The sequence below is a fragment of the Pristis pectinata genome, chromosome 33, assembly GCF_009764475.1.
Source record: "Pristis pectinata isolate sPriPec2 chromosome 33, sPriPec2.1.pri, whole genome shotgun sequence".
Lineage (NCBI taxonomy): Eukaryota > Metazoa > Chordata > Chondrichthyes > Rhinopristiformes > Pristidae > Pristis > Pristis pectinata.
The window spans coordinates 2,893,817-2,911,337 of NC_067437.1; the positions used below are offsets into that span (position 1 = coordinate 2,893,817).

A 17,521-nucleotide genomic window follows, 5' to 3' on the forward strand; every position below is an offset into this window, starting at 1 on the left:
GGATTGATAATAAGTTTTGCATTTTGAAGAGCAGGACATACAATTTGTCCAGTAATGGTTAAGTACCTGGGTGTAAACATCACTAATAGCTTGTCCTGGTCCAACCACATAGACGCTACGGCCAAGAAAGCCCACCAGCGTATCTACTTTCTCAGAAGGCTAAGGAAATTCAGCACGTCCCTGTTGACCCTCACTAATTTTTATCCGGATGCATCACAGCTTGATTTTGCAACTGCTCTGCCCAAGACTGCAAGAAATTGCAGAGAGTTGGGGACACAGCTCAGTCCATCATGAAAACCAGCCTCCATGGACTCTATGTCTATACTCCCCTCTGCCTTGGGAAGGCGGCCAACATAATCAAAGACCCCTCCCACCCTGGTCATTCTCTCTTCTCCCGCCTTCCATGGGGCTTAAGATACAAAAGCTTGAAAACCGGCACCAACCTCTAGGCTCAAAGACAGCTTCTATCCCACTGCTATAAGACTCTTGAACGGACCTCTTGTACAATAAAGATGAACTCTTGACCTCACCATCTACCTTGCACCTTATTGCCTACCTGCACTGCATTTTCTCTGTAACTGTAACACCATATTCTGAATTCTGTTATTGCTTTTCACTTTGTACTACCTCAATGTACTGATGAGGTGAAATGATCTGTATGATTGGCATGCAAACCAAATTTTTTCACTGCATCTCAGTTTACATGACATTAATAAGCCAATTACCAAAGGCCAATGATGGGAACATTCATGCATAGTCAGTTTCACCAGGGTCACAAGGTGTGAATATTTTAACTGATTTCTCCCCTTGCCTTTCCAATCCAGACCCACACCAGAGCTGGTATCTAATCTGAAGGTGTGGTTATGGGACTGTGGGAGGATCTGACTCCAATTCCGATAATCAGCTTGTTCATTCAGAACTCCAATGGTATCTCGGACTTCAGGCTGACCTAGTTGCCATACATTGTTCATAACAGATACGAGAAAGGTATATTGGAGAGGCTGACAGAATAAATTTACAATAATCACATCCCATAGACGATTTCCATTAGCTCAACACAGTCACTTCTGAGTTAGTCCGTACAAACACCTCTTGCTACCAGGTATTGCATGAATACTTGGGATTTTAAATCTTTATATCTGAGAATCAACACAAGTGAGTACACAGGTTCATCTTGAACCCATTATCTTTTTCTGACCTTGTTTAAACTGCAGTGGCAGCAACTAGTGGCTGGAAGCGAGTTCTGAAATAAAGGATCACAAACCAGTGACAATTTACTTTATTTTAAATCAACAATGTTATTATACCTCAGTTACTCATGTTGATGCCAGTTTTACATTTCCCATGTCCTGAGAATATCTGTGTCCAGCGAATAACTTGTATTTACAACATGCTGCACTTCTCGTGTCCCAGCACTAGGAAAGCGTCGATCTTCGGATGCTGCATTTATCACCTCCCACCTCCACCTGAGCCACCTCCACTACTCCCTCCATTGGGATCCTGTGCTCCTGACATCATCAGGAAAATCACAATGGGAACGATATACATCCACTGTGAAAGGAAAGACAGAGAAAGCAGGTCATCTTCAGACTCAGCAAATTATGCAGAAATATCACATCTTTTCAGTGAGTGAGAGACAGATGACTCAATAGTAAAATAATGAGCACAGGGTCTGTCTGAGGATTGCTCCTGTACCTAGAGTGAAATGCTGTTCATTTTATGTTAGGGATTTGGTTTAAAACCACGGTAGGAGAGAAAGCATGTACAAAGTCAAGGTGCATCTCTGTAATCCCTGCCACTGATCAAGGAATCTGCACATCCAGGTATCACTAGAAATATGCAATTCTGAAAAGGACTTCCCACCTCTACTGTCCCTTGAAAATTGCAGGCATGGTATTTGTGACTGAACAGAAAGCTGCTGCAGCTCCCAGTTATAAATGATTTAAACGAGGCTTCTCTCCCACTCTTAACATGCTAATGCCATGGTGCTGCTGTTCCGCAAGAACCAGTGGAACCCCGGGCATTCTGAGAGGAAGAGCCTGGACGATACAGGCACTGTTCCAGCTCCCGACTGTTGTCATCTACATTCACACTGCATTAAAAAGGAAAAAAAAGTCAGATGAAAAGACCACACCTCGGAAGGAAGACTGATCTGCGTTCCAGCTGGTTACATTACATCTGGCGATGATCCTTACCAACATCCAATATATCTAGAGACACAAGAGACTGCAGATGCTGGAATGTGGAGCAACACACAAAGTGCCGGAGGAACTCAGCGGGTCAGGCAGCATCTATGGAGGGAAATGAACAGTTGATGTTTCGGGTCGAGACCCTTCATCAGGACTGGAAAGAGGAGAGATAGCCGGTATAAAAGGTGGGGGAGGAAGGGGTGGAGCAAAAGCTGGAGGGTGATAGGTGGATCCAGGTGAGGGGCAGTGATAGGCAGGTGAGGGAGGGGTGAGTGGGTGTAAGAAGCTGGGAGGTGACAGGTAGAAGTGACAAAGGACTGAAGAAGATGGAATCTGATAGGTGAGGACAGTGGAGCATGGAATATAGGGAGGGAGGTGGGGAGGGGAACCGGAGGGAGGAGTGTGTGGGTGATGGGCAACAGATTTCCTCTAAGCATCACAATCTAATACCCTCCCTCCCCCACAGATATTGGGAACCTAATTGTTTCTAGAGATTGTCACAACAAAGTCTAAGTTTACCTGCACCACATGCTCTGTAAGCAGGAATTATCAGATGGCAATTTATAGCAAGAACCCCAGATAATTTCCTTCCCCTTTCCTCACGGTGAACAACTGCAGAGCTAAGCGTTGTGCCATCACGGACCTGAGTTTATAACATGGGATCCCTGGTCTGTACAGCTCACCACCACACTGTGTGTTTACCATGAGGTGAGCTTCCACTGGAAGTTTATAACCTTTAAAAACCACCAAAATCCCATCTTACTTAGCTCATTTTGTGCATAAGTACTGACAACATCATCAAAGCTATTAGTCGAATATATTACTGAGCTTGACAATAGTAATCAGCTGTTTTATATCAGAAATGACAAAGTCAATGACCCAAGGATGATGTTTCAAGTGTCAGTTGGATATAAATTCAATTCAGCATCAGTCAGGCTCATTAACCAGTACTGCTGGAGAAAGATTTCGTGCCAGTGCTTCTAGAGAGGCAATCACGAGTGAGCACAGCATAATTCTTTGTAAGACTTTGCTTTTAGTTTTATAAAGGTGGCCTGATGACAAGAGGCCTTCAAATAATTCATTATCGCAAGAAGCCATTTGATTTTCCCTTATTGCATGGGAACTGCCAATAAATTTCAACCTATAGCATTGACACCGTCACCAGGCGTTACTGGAAGACAAGAGTTTTTAAAACACACAAGAGGAAGAACATTTAAAGTTAATACATGCAACATGTTAATGTTAAAGTTCAGAACCATAAAAAGCATCCTATCACAGCTTGGTACAGCAACTGCTCTGCCCAATACCACAAGAAATTTCATGTAAATGCAGCCCAGTCCATCACTAAAACCTCCCCTCCACTGTCTACAATTCTCGCTACCTCGGGAAAGCAGCCAACATAATTAAGGACCCCTCCCACCCCAGTCATTCTCTCCTCCCCCTGCACCCCCCTTCCATTGGGCAGAAGATATAAAAGATTGACAACATGTACCACCAGGCTCAAGGACATTGTTGTAAGACTCTTGAATGGACTTCTTGTACAATAAGGACGAACTCTTGATGTCTCAGTCTACCTCATCATAGCCTTGCACCTTGCTTGTCTACCTGCACTGCACTTTCTTTGTAACTGTAACACTATATTCTGCATTGTTTTTTCCCTTTTCTTTTACTACCTCAATGTACTTATGTAAGGAATGATCTGTCTGGACGGCATGCAGACAAAAGCTTTTCACTGTATCTGGGTACATGAGACAATAATAAACCAATTACCAAGTTTTTAATATTTAGAAAATCCAGACACATCAAACACCAACCGGTCTCCTGATTCAGGTTAGCCAACCAATTGCGACTCTTGTGGCTTTCCTCCACATGCAGCATTTCAGAGGTTATTTAAAAAATTCACATGGACAGAATCCCCAGAATAAATGGCAGCATACTTATGACATTGTTAACAAATAACAGAACCCATCCCAAATCCTTGGAGGACTAAAGACCTTCCTCAGCTTTCAAATCCCATCCATCTTTTTCTATCAAGTAATTTTCAGAAAAAAATCAATATTCTTTTTCCTACATCAAGGTGACCTGTGTTGGTGACTTCTTGATTCTTTAACCCATTTCCAAAACAAAGTCAGTCCCAAGTTGAACAGTGCCCATATGAGCCTCTCTCTACTTTCACCATTTCAAGATCTGTCAGTAGTCAGCCACCCCAGAGCAAGGTTGCCAGTGACCCTGTTCATTTCCGCAGGGAGACAATCCACCAATGTAACCCTCAGAACTCCGTAATCTGGTGCGCCCAACGACTTTTAAAGAGGAAAGAAAGGAACACAAGGCTGTTATAATCAAAATATATCCCTTCACCATCTCTCCTAAAGCACCTTGGTGGCCATTTACCAAATGAATGTTGACACTATCAACAGTTTCCTTGACCATGAGGAATGTTACAGTTGGACTCCACCCTGTTTTTTTAATTAATATCCATACAAATAGCTTTCAGCAAATAGTAGCCAGTTAGCAAAGCTTTGTTGAATCCGTTAGGAAAAACACAGGTATTAAGAGGGGTTACAATGCCAGGCAGTAGGGGCACTCACATCAAAGCCTCATTGTATGTAGATGATCTTCTAATTGGGTCCACATTCGTTCTGCAGATTGATCAGCATCTGCCACCAGTGCGAGCTGGCCTCCAGGGGCCAGAGTCAACCGCAGGGAGAGCGAGGCCATGCTCTTTGGCAAATGGCCTGACTGATCCTCTGTTCTCTTCACCGTCAGGTCTGATTATACCTGAAGGTGCTGGGGATCTGGGGCATGCGGCAAAAATTTGCCAGGGGAGGATAGAGGAAGTCCAACAAAAATTGGAACCAATGCACCTCTCAATGGTGGGCCCAAACCTGGTCATCAGGTGTGAGGTGCTCTCCCTGTGGCAGGTGTGGCCTGTACCCCACTCTTCTGCTGTGGCAGTCACCCAAACCATCTTCCGCTTCATCTGGGGATCCAAGATGGAATGGAGTGCGTCCGACGGGTGGCGATGCATGTCTCCAGAGAACGCAGGAAAAGGCGTACCCAACATCATCCTCGTGCTGGTGGCTGCTTTTGTGTGTGGCCCAAGAGCCATGACAGGCTGAGGGTCTATCTGTCCCTGGTGTCGCGGAGGAAGGAACTGGCCCTGTTCCCATGAAATGTTCCATTCAGTTGGACGTTGCCGTGCTACCCATTCTTCGTGGGAAAGTTCCTGCAGAAAAACACCTTTGACCACAAGTCCATCAGACAGTGGTCAGCAGGGAACGTCCTGTAGACCCTGTAGGAGAAGGACACAATGGATCCTGTGAGGTGGTTCCCCAAGCAGACGGGCGTAACTATTTGTGAGAATTCCTCATCACCAGACTTCACCAACAAGCACCAATCAAGACCTCGCAGGGACACACACTGAGACAAACATCTGCTGCTGCTTTAAGATCACCAACTCTGTGAAAGACACACTTTCAAGACTTGGCTTGGCTGGCAGTCAGAGGGACCCCCACCATCACACACCTCCTGCACAATCAGAGTCTCACTCCCAATGCACACTGCCCTCCAGGTGGCTGCAATGGGAATGAGATAATCGTTGGTCTTCCAGTACAATGAGATGTCCATAAGGGAATGCTGCCGACTGACAAGAGTCTGGGCTGCAGGAGTACATGTTGAGGGACGCACTGAAACTCAGTGCAGCCGATGCATTGTGGGGAAGGACTGTAATCCATGGTCCTGCTGCCACTGGGAACCGAGGGACTGGCTCCCATGTAACATGCCCGCAAACACTTCAAGGGTACATTGTTATGGCCATGAGTGGCACTGGCACTTTATACACAGAATGTAACAGACTGGACAATATGATGAATATCCAGACTGGACAGCAGTACAGATGTAAAGAAAGCCATGCACTGTTATTTATTTCTTGTATTATTTTTGATGAATAAAGTTATTTTTCAAATAAAAAACAAGCAGCAGAAATTATGGATGATCATCTCTGTACCTTGGTCCAGAGGCAGAGAAGCCAATGGAAATGCCCAGCTGCAGAGGAATACAGACCAGAAATCAAACATGGTACCTTCTAGTCTCAATGATTTAACAATACAGCGGACACAGCCCCCCAGAACTTATTTCTGGGTTTTTAACTGAAATATTGTTGGGATCAACAGGTCAAAATCAACTTGACTGAAATCCAGCAAGTTGACCAATCCCGTTTGTCCCCACCTCTAGTTGTGCAATGGAGCCAGTTTTGAATACCATTCTGTGGAGACAATGATCAATGATGTTTAAAAGGGGTAATGATATTTAAAAAAATTCAGATCATCAGGATTTCTAAAGAATAACAACATTTACAAGACATTTGAATAAGTACATGGACAGGAGGGGTTTAGAGGGATATGGGCCAAGCATGGGCAAATGGGACTAGGTTGGTGGACACCATGGTCAGCATGGAGAAGTTGGGCCAAAGGGCCCACTTCCATGCTGTATTACTCTATAACTCCAACAGTGTTCAGAGCTTGAGATGGATCACTACAAGGTTAAACATCAGCAATATTTAATTTCTAAAAGTCTACACAATTGCAATTGCTTTCAGGAAGTTATTTTTAAGTCAGCTCCCCACTGCTCAAACACCTGATTCCCACAGTTCTACAATGGCCTAGGTGGTGAATGTACTTCACCGAGACATAATCACCAGTAACATCCCTGGCCTGTGGGGAGCCTACTGTCTCCAGCAGGTCACTATGATTAGCCTCAGCTCCTGTCAGTTTAAGAAGTGTGAAGTAAACAGCCAGGGTACTACAGAGTGAAAGATAGACAAGGGCAGGAGATTGGCCTCCCCATCCAGAGCTAGGTACAGTCTGAATCACTGCCCAGGGGCCAAACAATGATTCCCAATATTTAGCCATTTAGTTGCTAATGTGCACACTTGTAGAGGAATCCAGAGCCCATCTTTAATAGGAGGGGGTGATAAAAATGAAATGTTTGCTTATCGCTCTAACAGGCAAGTAAAACCAGTCATGACTTGAAACTCAAAAGAACTTCTGAGTGTGTCAGTCTCTAGGTCGTCAGCAGCAACTCATGCCGCACTCAAGCAGCAGAGTGTTATGGAACAGAGGGATCTAGGAGTGCAAGTGCACAGTTCACTGAAAGTGGGTAGGTAGGGTGGTGAAGAAGGCATTTGGCACACTGGCCTTCATCAGTCAGGGCACTGAGTATAGAAGTTGGGAGGTTATGTTCCAGTTGTACAAAACGTTGTGAAGCTGCTCTTGGAGCACTGTGTACAGTTTTCAAAGTCAAAGCTGAGTTTATTGTCAGATGCACAAGTCCATGTGTGCACGGGTGCAATGAAAAACTCACTTGCAGCAGCATCACAGGCACAGAGCATCATATCAGCAACATTCACAAGAAAAATATAAATTAAACATTAAAAGGTTTTGGTCACCCTGTTATAGGAAAGATGCCATTAAACTAGAAAGATTGCAGAGAAGATTTACCAGAATGTCGCCTGGACTTGAGGGGCCTGAGTTACAAGGAGAGGCTGAGTAGACTAGGACTTTATTCCCTGGAACGTAGAAGATTGAGGGGTGACCCAACAGAGGTATACAAGATCATGAGGGGCATAGACAGGGTGAAAGCACATAGTCTTTTTCCCAGGGAGGGGGTGCTAAAAGCAAGAGGACATACTGTAGGTTTAAGATCAGAGGTGAGAGATTTAAAAGGAACATCAGGGGTAGCTTCTTCACGCTGAGAATGCCATCTCTTAGCTGAGATGTTAAGCCCAATTCCCTCAAAAGAATACAAAAGACCCCATGTTATTATGCAAACTGCAGGCATTTCTAGTGTCACTCTAATAAAACTGCCAAAAGCAACTACCTGGCAATTTCCAACATTACTGTGTGCAGAACCTTTCTTGGTAAACTTTGATTGTTACTTCTCTACATTAGTGAATTACACCAAATAAAATGACTGCAAAAAAAAATTAACTGCTGTATTGTCTGTGAAATGCTTTGGGATTCCCTGAGGTCATAAAAGGTGCTGTACGAATTCAAATCTTTCTTTCTCAATATATATGCCACAGTTTACCCTCCCTATAACTAAGGGTTACAATAGTGCAAGAAAAATCAGTGACTTTTTAAACACATGCATCCTGACAATATTTTTTTCATCTAAAAACTAAATTTCAAAATAATCATATTTTAAAGGCTTCTGAATCAAGAGTTACCCACGCCTTTCCTCAGGAGAGTAATGAATCTCATATACTTCTGGCAATGTCAGCCAAGATCATTCTTTATTGTAGCATTGCTGCATGTCATTAGTTTTTAGACAGACCACTTATTTTTGATTGCTGATTTTCTTGTTTTTTTCCTCCCCTGATGGCACCAATTCTTGCTGGGGGCAGATAGTTCCACAGGGGGCAGCTGGCCTCTACCAGCTCAGTTAGAAAGCTGATTGTCACATCGAGTGCTGACAGACTGTTCCATCCTGGGAGGAATGCTAAATATGTGAGGATAGGAATCAGCAGTGGGATTGCTCATTTCCTCATCCTGAACCCAAAGGCAATGAAGCCAGTTGTAGCATTTCCAAATGCCATCTCGGCCAAGATCCGTTAACTCAGCAAAGACGAGGATTCCAGCCTGGAACTGCCACTGTTTCGCTCAGAGCTACACAAGCCAATCAGGCAGCTTTGCTTTTATTCCTGATCTGTAACACCACCCACCCCCCCACCCCACAGGGATTCAAATGTTTTGATTCAGATATTCAACAAGAGAAAAATAAAAAAAAAATCGGATACTCTGCAGCTCCATGCCTTCAGAGTGTACTATCGAAAATCTGTATTATTCCTTCCTGGGAATAGGTTAGATAAGAATTCTTAATCTTCCTCAGCACCAGCAAGGTGAGAAAAGCCACAAATCAAACACATTGAAGTGTGTATTAAATATAAATGCAACATTTCCCCCAGCTTATTGATATCCAACCAGCAGGTCGACGTTACTACAGTATCTGGTAGCCTTCACTTTATGACAAAAGACAAGTGAGAAGGTTGCTCATCACTGACTAACACACAAGAGCTCAACATTCTCAGGCTGGTGAAATCTTAAGTGGCTATCCATAAAAATTCAGTTTAATAAGAAAAATAAATATAAAGCTGACCGCTGTAAAAGACCTAGAGAAATACTCAGTTGTAATAAAGCGCAAAACATCAGTCAAGATGATCAAAACAGGCAACAAATGCCAGTGATACCCTGTATCCCAGGGCTGAAACTTTGGAGGAAACACAAATTGAATCCAGAAAAAAAAGTCACACAACGATTTCGGCAGAAAGGATGCCATTGACCAGAGTCTATACTGGCTCAATGCAAGGTCAATCTGGGAGTCCCACACTCCTTCCCCCTCTCCCGGCTTTCATGTTCTCTTTTTTCAGGTACTTCTCCAGGCTTCTTTTGCACACTACAGTTGCATCCACCTTCATTACCTCCAGCAGCTCATTCCAGACCCTAACCATCCACTGTATTAAAAGACAATTTCTCTCGTCATTTTTGGTTCTTTGCCAATTCCCACTATCCCTAGTTCTTAACCCTTCCACCAATATTAACCAGACTCTCTCTAGTCTTATCCAAACCCATCACATTTAGCCCTCAACCAGATCTCCTTGTAACCTTCTCTGGAGGACAACCCCAGGTTTTCTAGTCCATCCACGTAACTAGAGTTCCAGCCCTCAAATAATTTAGGTAAATCTTTTCTGCACCCCCTCCAAAGCCTTCACCTCTTGAAAGTGTGCGACACCCGAAGCTAGACACAATACTCCAGTTGTGATTGAACCAGTATTTTCTACAGATTACTACAGGGAGTAAGCATTAACCTGATGACTTTGCTGAGGAGATTAAGAAGTTAACATGTTTGAGCAACAATTTTCTTTTCATTGAGATTTTCTTCTGCAATGTTAACCAGAAAAGTACTTTGAGCAAAAGCACTTAAATTTCAAGAGCTAAAATCGGTCTCCCCAAGTCTTCCACACTTTAGCAGCAAATTCCAACCCAATTATGATGCTCAGTGCACTATGCTCATTTCTCTATTCTTTGACCCAAACCCACAAGGTGCGTTTCCCCCTCCACCCCTCTCTCTCCGCTTCCCATCCACCACTGCTCCCTCTATTTTTGTTCCCTTTCCCATAACCCAGTTTCGTCTTTCGTCCCCCTCTCCCTCTTGGTTCCATCAACCTAATACCCATACATTTCACGCACTGGCTCTCTCCCTCCCCACCCCACACCAAATCTGGTCCTGGTTCCATCTGCCTTTCACCTCTCCTCTAATACTTTTCATTATTACCTTCCTTCCTTATCAGATTCCAGCACTGGTAACCTTTGTATTCCTGCTTATTACCCTCCTAGCAATCTCCACTTTCACCCAACCCCCTCCTAACCTGGCTCCATCTGTCCCCTTTTTTAATCTGCCCCCATCTCCACCCACCCCTGCCCCCCAACTAGCTCAATCTGCCACTCATTCTTCAATCCTTCACCCCCCCCACACCCCGATCTCCATCTCACCCCTCCCCTTCTCCATACTGGCTATCTCTCCTCTCCACTTAGACCCAATGCAGGGTTTCAACCTGAAACATCGGCAATTCCTTCCACTGCCCCCACAGATGCTGCTCGACCCACTGCGAGTTCCTCTGGGGGGTTGTTTGCTGCTTCTGAAGTTTGATGGTGTGCAGGATATCTGGGATGATTCTAGCTCTGTGGAATCATATTACCCAAGCTAGGAATCAACACTGCTTCATCCCCTCCATAACTCTACATCATAACGTAACATGATAGAAGACACCCCAGTGGCACATGGGCACAAATCCCCACTTGTATCTCGCTCGAGACCATTCTTCATGCATCGCACAACTCCAAACTCTCCTTCCACTGCTTCTCACCAGACCATTTTTCTCTAGCAGTGATGGAATAATAAGCAGGAACCATGACTGATTTGTTCCAGAGAAGGAGAGTAGCTGCTAAGAAACCCTAACTTAGCATGGTCCAAGGACTGAACCCCAGATCTTTCGATTAGGTCAGGTTACCTATTATACCACTGGGAGAGTGCTTCAGATTGTTCATTTAAAAAAGCAAGCTGCCCAAAGGTGACGAGGCCAGTTGTCCATCCTGTAGCACGAGTACTTTGAGATGTTAGCCGGCAGAAGAAAGAAAAATAAAAGCAGATCAATGCTGCTTAAAAATGGTTGCTTATAAGTGCTGACACAAGTGTCTCAGGTGATGGAACTTTCTCCATTCTCAAAAGGTCACAACTTCCCCAGAATTTCCAATGCTGATAGAATTCTAATTCCTTACACTAATAAATATTTGTGAATTTGATCCTTCTCCAATTATAAACAAATCAGGGCCTCAGGAACTTTCCAACAACCCAATTTGTGTCAGGTTTGTGTCATAAATTTGTAGCCAACTGCAATCCCACCAGCCCTGTTACGGCAGCCACCTGAACTACAACAGTAGCTCTCACTCGTAAAGGATTAACTGACTCTCAGCAGCAACAGTTACCTTTAAGGGTGTCTGCAAACTGTCACTGTTCAGCCGAAATGTGACCAACGGAGTAAAGTCACCATGAGCCAATGAATGAAGGGGTACAAATTTCATGCATTGGGGTAGCCATGTGTCACACTGGAAGCAATTCCAACAAGAAAAATAATAGAAGTGTGCTAGTGTCAAACAAATGATTCAAGGTCAAATGATATTTGGGATTTTACAAATTCCATCACGTAAAGCACTGAAATTATCAGAAAAACAAAAAAGGAAATGAGCACCCAGCCACATCACTTGACTGGGGCTCCAGACCTAATGGTCTTGGTTTTCAGAGAGGGGAAGTTGAACACTTCTTAAGCTAATGGCTTTATACAAAGCTATATCGAAGAGATCATTCAGCAAGCTCCACACCGGAAGCTGTATGCCGGGTGGGCCTTGAACACTTAGAAAATTTTTTAAAATTTAGACTATTACTTTCAGAAGAACAACCTCTTGGGCCTGTCATGTTATGGTGCAGAGATACGAGTATCCATGATGCGCCAGCTGATATCCAGCAAGCAAAAGGATTTCTTAATGACAGGATCTGTTGAAAAATCATTGGCTACAGATTGCAAACAGGTGTCTAGACAAGACTTTTAGCCACTTCACATTTCATCTCTCTGAAAATAAAGTTTGCTGGCCCACAGCTACAGATTGTTGAGAATCAAAAGACAAGGTCCAGACATTTGGTATAAGGGAAATAATCATTTGACCTTCATAAAAAAGTGAATAGCACCTTGCTTGCCACTGCACACAATCTCCTGAAGACAACTGGGAACCACCATTACTTTGCAGACGTCATGCTTGTATTCCTAGTTCTCGAGGCGCTTTGACGGTATTTGTAACCATGAGAAAGATGGCCCCGCCCAGAATTAAATGCCACTGCATAAAAGAAAACAGAAAGAAAGACCAGCTCATCAAATTCACAAATACAAACGGCACAAAAGATTAGGTAATAGTGAAGCAACATCAACGTGTTGGTTTACAATAGGCAGCTTTTATGGATGGTTTTCTTCCTTCTCCACCGGTAGTGTGTGCAAACTCGAGAACATTTCAAGCCATTCCTTTGTACATTTTGCAGATCACAATACATCCATAAACGCAGATGGCCTGTGTGAAACTCATGCGCAAAAGTTATCCACACCATTGCACAAAAGCCTGTCCATTCTATACCTTACCAAAAGTCTTTGAATTGCTAAAATGCATTAGAGTCACCATCAGGTACCCTGCACACACACGGGCACCTAGGCAATGGCTGTTGGTAGGATGACTTCCTAGAATACACAGTCAAACCCATCCATAGGGCTCACCCAAAAGTATCAGAAACATATTTTGCTACTGGATTTACCAAACAGTATTCAGGTGGATTGTCTATCCCAGGAAGCGTTATTGAATTACTGATTATTTATTTGTAGATGCTGTTTTAAGAAGCATCTCTGTAAAAAAAAAGCCTGTAAAAAAAAGTATACTGCACAATATGCACAAACTGCAATAGTTCTCGTTCAGGTAGTGAAATAAATTCCATTATCACTTTTCAAGTCATGAGATTCGATCACAGCAGATAGACATGGATTGACATATGCCATCACACCACTGAAAAAAACCATGACTGTAATATACACAAATTCAACCCCCAAACCAGTCAGGATAGCTACGATTTCACCCTCGACAAGATTAACATCATGCTTAATGTAGCAAGACAGGAATTCAGTAGGGAGCATGTTAAATATTCACACAGCATCACTAGTTGTAACTTCTGTGCTGCAGGACAATATGGAAGTGAATATCAACAATTAATCTAGCTTTCTTTCCATATTATTCATGTCTTCCATAATTTTTGGCAAAGTTTACTTTTATGGTTATTGACATTCCTCTTTTCCAATTATTGAACCATTTCAAAATGTTACTTTCCCATTTAAAATTTGCATGCATTTCAGAGAAAACCCAAGCATTGTATTTACACGTAGAATGAAGACGAGATCAAGTCACAAAGCATTGTCACCAAAGTTAAACAGAACTGAAAGGAATTGTTAGAACATGTTACTGACTGCCATTAAGAGGTTATCACTTCAATTGCTGCCACTTTGAGCAGTGCATTTCAAAACATCAGGCTATTTGCTGCTGTAAGTGCATAGAAGCTTGAGCTGTCTAGTATGGTTCTTACATAATTTCTAGAGATAAGTTAGAATCTGTGGATTGATAATACTACTTCCTTGACTGGTTTGGAAAGATACAAAATCAAGTGTGCATGATCGAAGGCCTGAAGGGCTGGGAAGTCTCTGCAAGGACAGAACACAAGACTACAGCTTCTACTTGGGGAATAGCTCACATTAACATCACACTGGCTTCAGTATGTTGAGAAAGATAAGCGTCTACCACGCTATTTAAGGTTTCAGTTTTTAAATTACCTACTTTAGCCTCAGCAGAATGCATTGTGATAAAAGATATCCCAATAAATTTGAATTTTTTTTTCTTGAAAAGAGTAAGATGAGGAAGCAAGAAATGAAGTCCAGCTAACGTGCTGGGCTGAAGGAAGGATACAGAAGATCTGGTGTTAGTAGTGACAGTGTCAGAAGGGGGCTCCTGTTAGAGAGGGATGAGCCTACAGCAACTTCACAAGTGAGAGTGTTCTATTCCACTCACACTTTATGGTATGTAGTAATTCTGAACCTCCTAGGAATTCTGGCACTGAACAGAAACAATTTTTTTTACTCTGAAAAATAAATTTCAGTTAGTAAATAATGTGATCTTTCTTCAATCCACAATTAAGTGACAATAAGCTTTATATTAACAGTGCAAGGTAAGTTTTTAGAAAGGAACTACTGTCGACTAGAGAGATCATGGCATGATTCCTGGATATTTTCATATTGGCTAACAAACTTCAGCTTCTTCCAACACCTCAGTAAACAAAAGTCTCTGATCAGATGTTTCCTTTAAACTTTGGTCGAAACATTGTTATGCTTCGACCAAATAGATATAGCTTAGCTTGTTGAAGAACCTCTCAGCACAGCACTGAACTGTACAGACCCAAAAAATATGTCTGTGCTGACTTTGGGGATTCCTTAGTTAGGACACTGGGAGTGAAATAACCTCATCACCCTTGGGTGGGATGACAGAAGAAAATCAGCCTGAGTGCCCTTTCCTCATGGCCCCAGTCCAAACCATTAATATGCCAAATGGCATTGGAAGAGCATTCTTGGATGCAGATCCAATGTTCACCCAATCAAGAGCAAATGGGCTGACAGTTATAGAGAATGAATAGAATCCTTAGAAGCAAATGGACAAGCAAAATAATTCTCTATCTAATATTTAATCAGAAAAATTACCGAAGATAAGAAAACCTCCAATATAAAAACCCCAAAAGGATAAAAGATTAAAACTAAATGTTATAAAAATAAATAATGCATGACAATGTGATCAGAACTACAACAGTCTCAGAAGAATAGGATTCCTAAAACTTAATGAACTTCACCACTGTGGTTTAACGCGTTATTCATACCCTTAAATGTATTATAGCTTGGAACATATTCTCAGCCACTGTTTGTGCTCCATTTAATCCCGCCACCAAGTGAATACATTAGTTTCTGGTGAGCAGGTCAGGTCACTTTCACTGCAGTAGTCAGCAGTTTGAAACAACTCAGAGTACAGTGAAATCAATGAGTCTTCCCTGCTGACAACTCTTTAAGGATTTTCTGCAGTGAATTTGTTTATTTGTGTTGAAGGATTTCATTCAGAGCCTCCTTGGAATCCCTCATTAAAACATCAGGATTCTGCTTCTCCTATTGCTAAGTTTGTCAAATAAGTAATGTGTACAAAACCATGAAGGTCCAGGCTGAAACACAATCAATGCTGTCAATTGCTTAAGGCTGCAACTGGGGCATTGCTACTGACCAGGGTCCCTGGCCCTGGCCAGAACCAAACGATTCTTGTGGGTAAACATGTGCACATATCTAGTATGTTGGTTTGAATAACCTGCCAATATACAAGAAAGAAACTATGATAAGGTGTGCCCCTGTTTTAATGCTACAGATAATGAGAACCAAAATGGCATGTAAAATGTATGCACACCCACTGTTTGCATTATTTCACGTTGGATAGCAGCTTGTTAAACAAGCACCTTTCATCTATATATTAAGCAGCATTGAAAAGGGACACAATGCCTGCTTCCAATCCCAACTATCTTTAGGAAAACTTATGCAAGCCAAAATCAAGTACTCATCATAATCAACACTGCTTCAAACCTCATAACCGTCACTGGCCTCAAGGACAATCTCACCATGACAGCGTTCTCAAAACCCTTGCTGCTGCGACCTTCCTAGCCAAACCCACATGAAACAAAGATCATGGATTCAGGGAACAAGTCAATCCAAATCCCTGCATCAAACCCTTCATCTGAAACACCACCTGCATTTCGAGGAGGCTTCAGGTCCAAAATCGACTCCTCCAACTTTCCCATTTGAGCCCAGGCTGCTGATCAGGGGCCCAAAATTAGTTCTGTCTGATTTTCTTGGGCTCATTGTCTGAGCTCACATGCAAAAGGTGGCTAGTTTGGTACAGTATTGGAGAGCTGCTTGCATCTATGGAAGACCATTTGAGTGGCAATTGTGGCAAATCATTAACCCACTTTATCAGAGCAAAACCTGCTCTCCATAGGCAAATAACTTGTCCCTAACGCTGTCAGAAGTAACGCAACAGGGTAGTGCAGGGAAGCTTAGCCTCAGGATCTCCCCTTATAGCATCCCCTAAGTGACAAAACAGTAGCACCCCCACCAATGAACCAGATGCGATCGTCGATTCTTCAAATCAGAATGTTTAAAATATAGCTTTTCAATATATACATAAACATTGTGTTACGTGACTTGATAGACCACAACAATTAAGCTTACTGAGTCTCAGTGTTCAGAAGATCTCAAGTTTGGTTCAGCATGTGCCAAGTTTATTGGCAATCAATGTGTAAAAGTACAATTAAACAAATGGAAATCAAAAACTAGATGCTGGAAATCTAAAATACAAACAGGAAATACTCAGCAGTCAGACAGCATCTGTGCAGAGAGAAACAGAGTTAATGTTTTAGGTTGAAGACCCTTCATCAGAACTGTTCTGATGCATTAACCATGTTTCTCCCACCACAGATACTGCCTGATCTGCTGAGAGTTTCCAGCATGTCCTGCTTTTAAATGTTCAATTAGAAATAGCCATCTCCAGATTAAGGAGCAATAGAAAAAGCAAGAGTTATCCAGTGACAAATGATGAAATATGTTGCTGGGTGGGAAGCAGAGAGAATTCAGAATGAGATTCACCAGTGATGCTCTCAGCAAGCATGCTCCCATTCCAATAAGGCTTTCATATTCATCAGGTCACAACTTCTATCATCAAATTTTTTCTAACCAACAAGAAAAATATTTGATGAATGACTGCTTGGACAATGCATTAAAGAAATGCTGACACCTGCAGAACTGTACCCTAGCACTTGAGGAACAAAGGGAATAGAAAATCAAGAATCTACAATTAATACAAGAATTCAAACCTAGTATTTAAGAATTTAAGTGATGCTACTAAATCTTTCATTTATTTCAGACATTAATATCCAAATGTAGTGGTGGTCACTTCAACAAGAGCACCAACCTAGAAATATGACCAATTGCTGAAAGCAGCGAAGTATAGGACTCCAGATGGAGACAGATTTCCATCAAGCTTCTAGTGTTAGCCTCCTGGACAACTGCCAACTTCCAGACAGTCAGAAGAGGTTTCCAGCAGTAACGATAGAAG

At 42.5% G+C, this 17,521-nt stretch overlaps 1 protein-coding gene across 3 annotated transcripts in view; it reads right to left on the minus strand.

Moving 5' to 3' along the window:
- Positions 1 to 1,263: 1,263 nt before the first annotated feature.
- The window catches only part of emc10 (ER membrane protein complex subunit 10), a 44,557-nt gene continuing 28,299 nt past the window's right edge, over positions 1,264 to 17,521 (minus strand). The window contains exons 7-8 of one of the 3 annotated variants that reach the window (XR_007958523.1): positions 12,489 to 12,634; positions 1,264 to 1,551 (exon numbers count right to left, since the gene is read on the minus strand). Coding sequence is in view for 2 of the 3 variants with exons in the window: in XM_052043107.1 (XP_051899067.1) it covers positions 1,450 to 1,551 (102 nt within the window). In the remaining variant the exon portion in view is untranslated. The remainder of the gene's footprint in view (positions 1,552 to 12,488; positions 12,635 to 17,521) is intronic. The other 2 variants (XM_052043109.1, XM_052043107.1) reach the window with 2 other exon arrangements.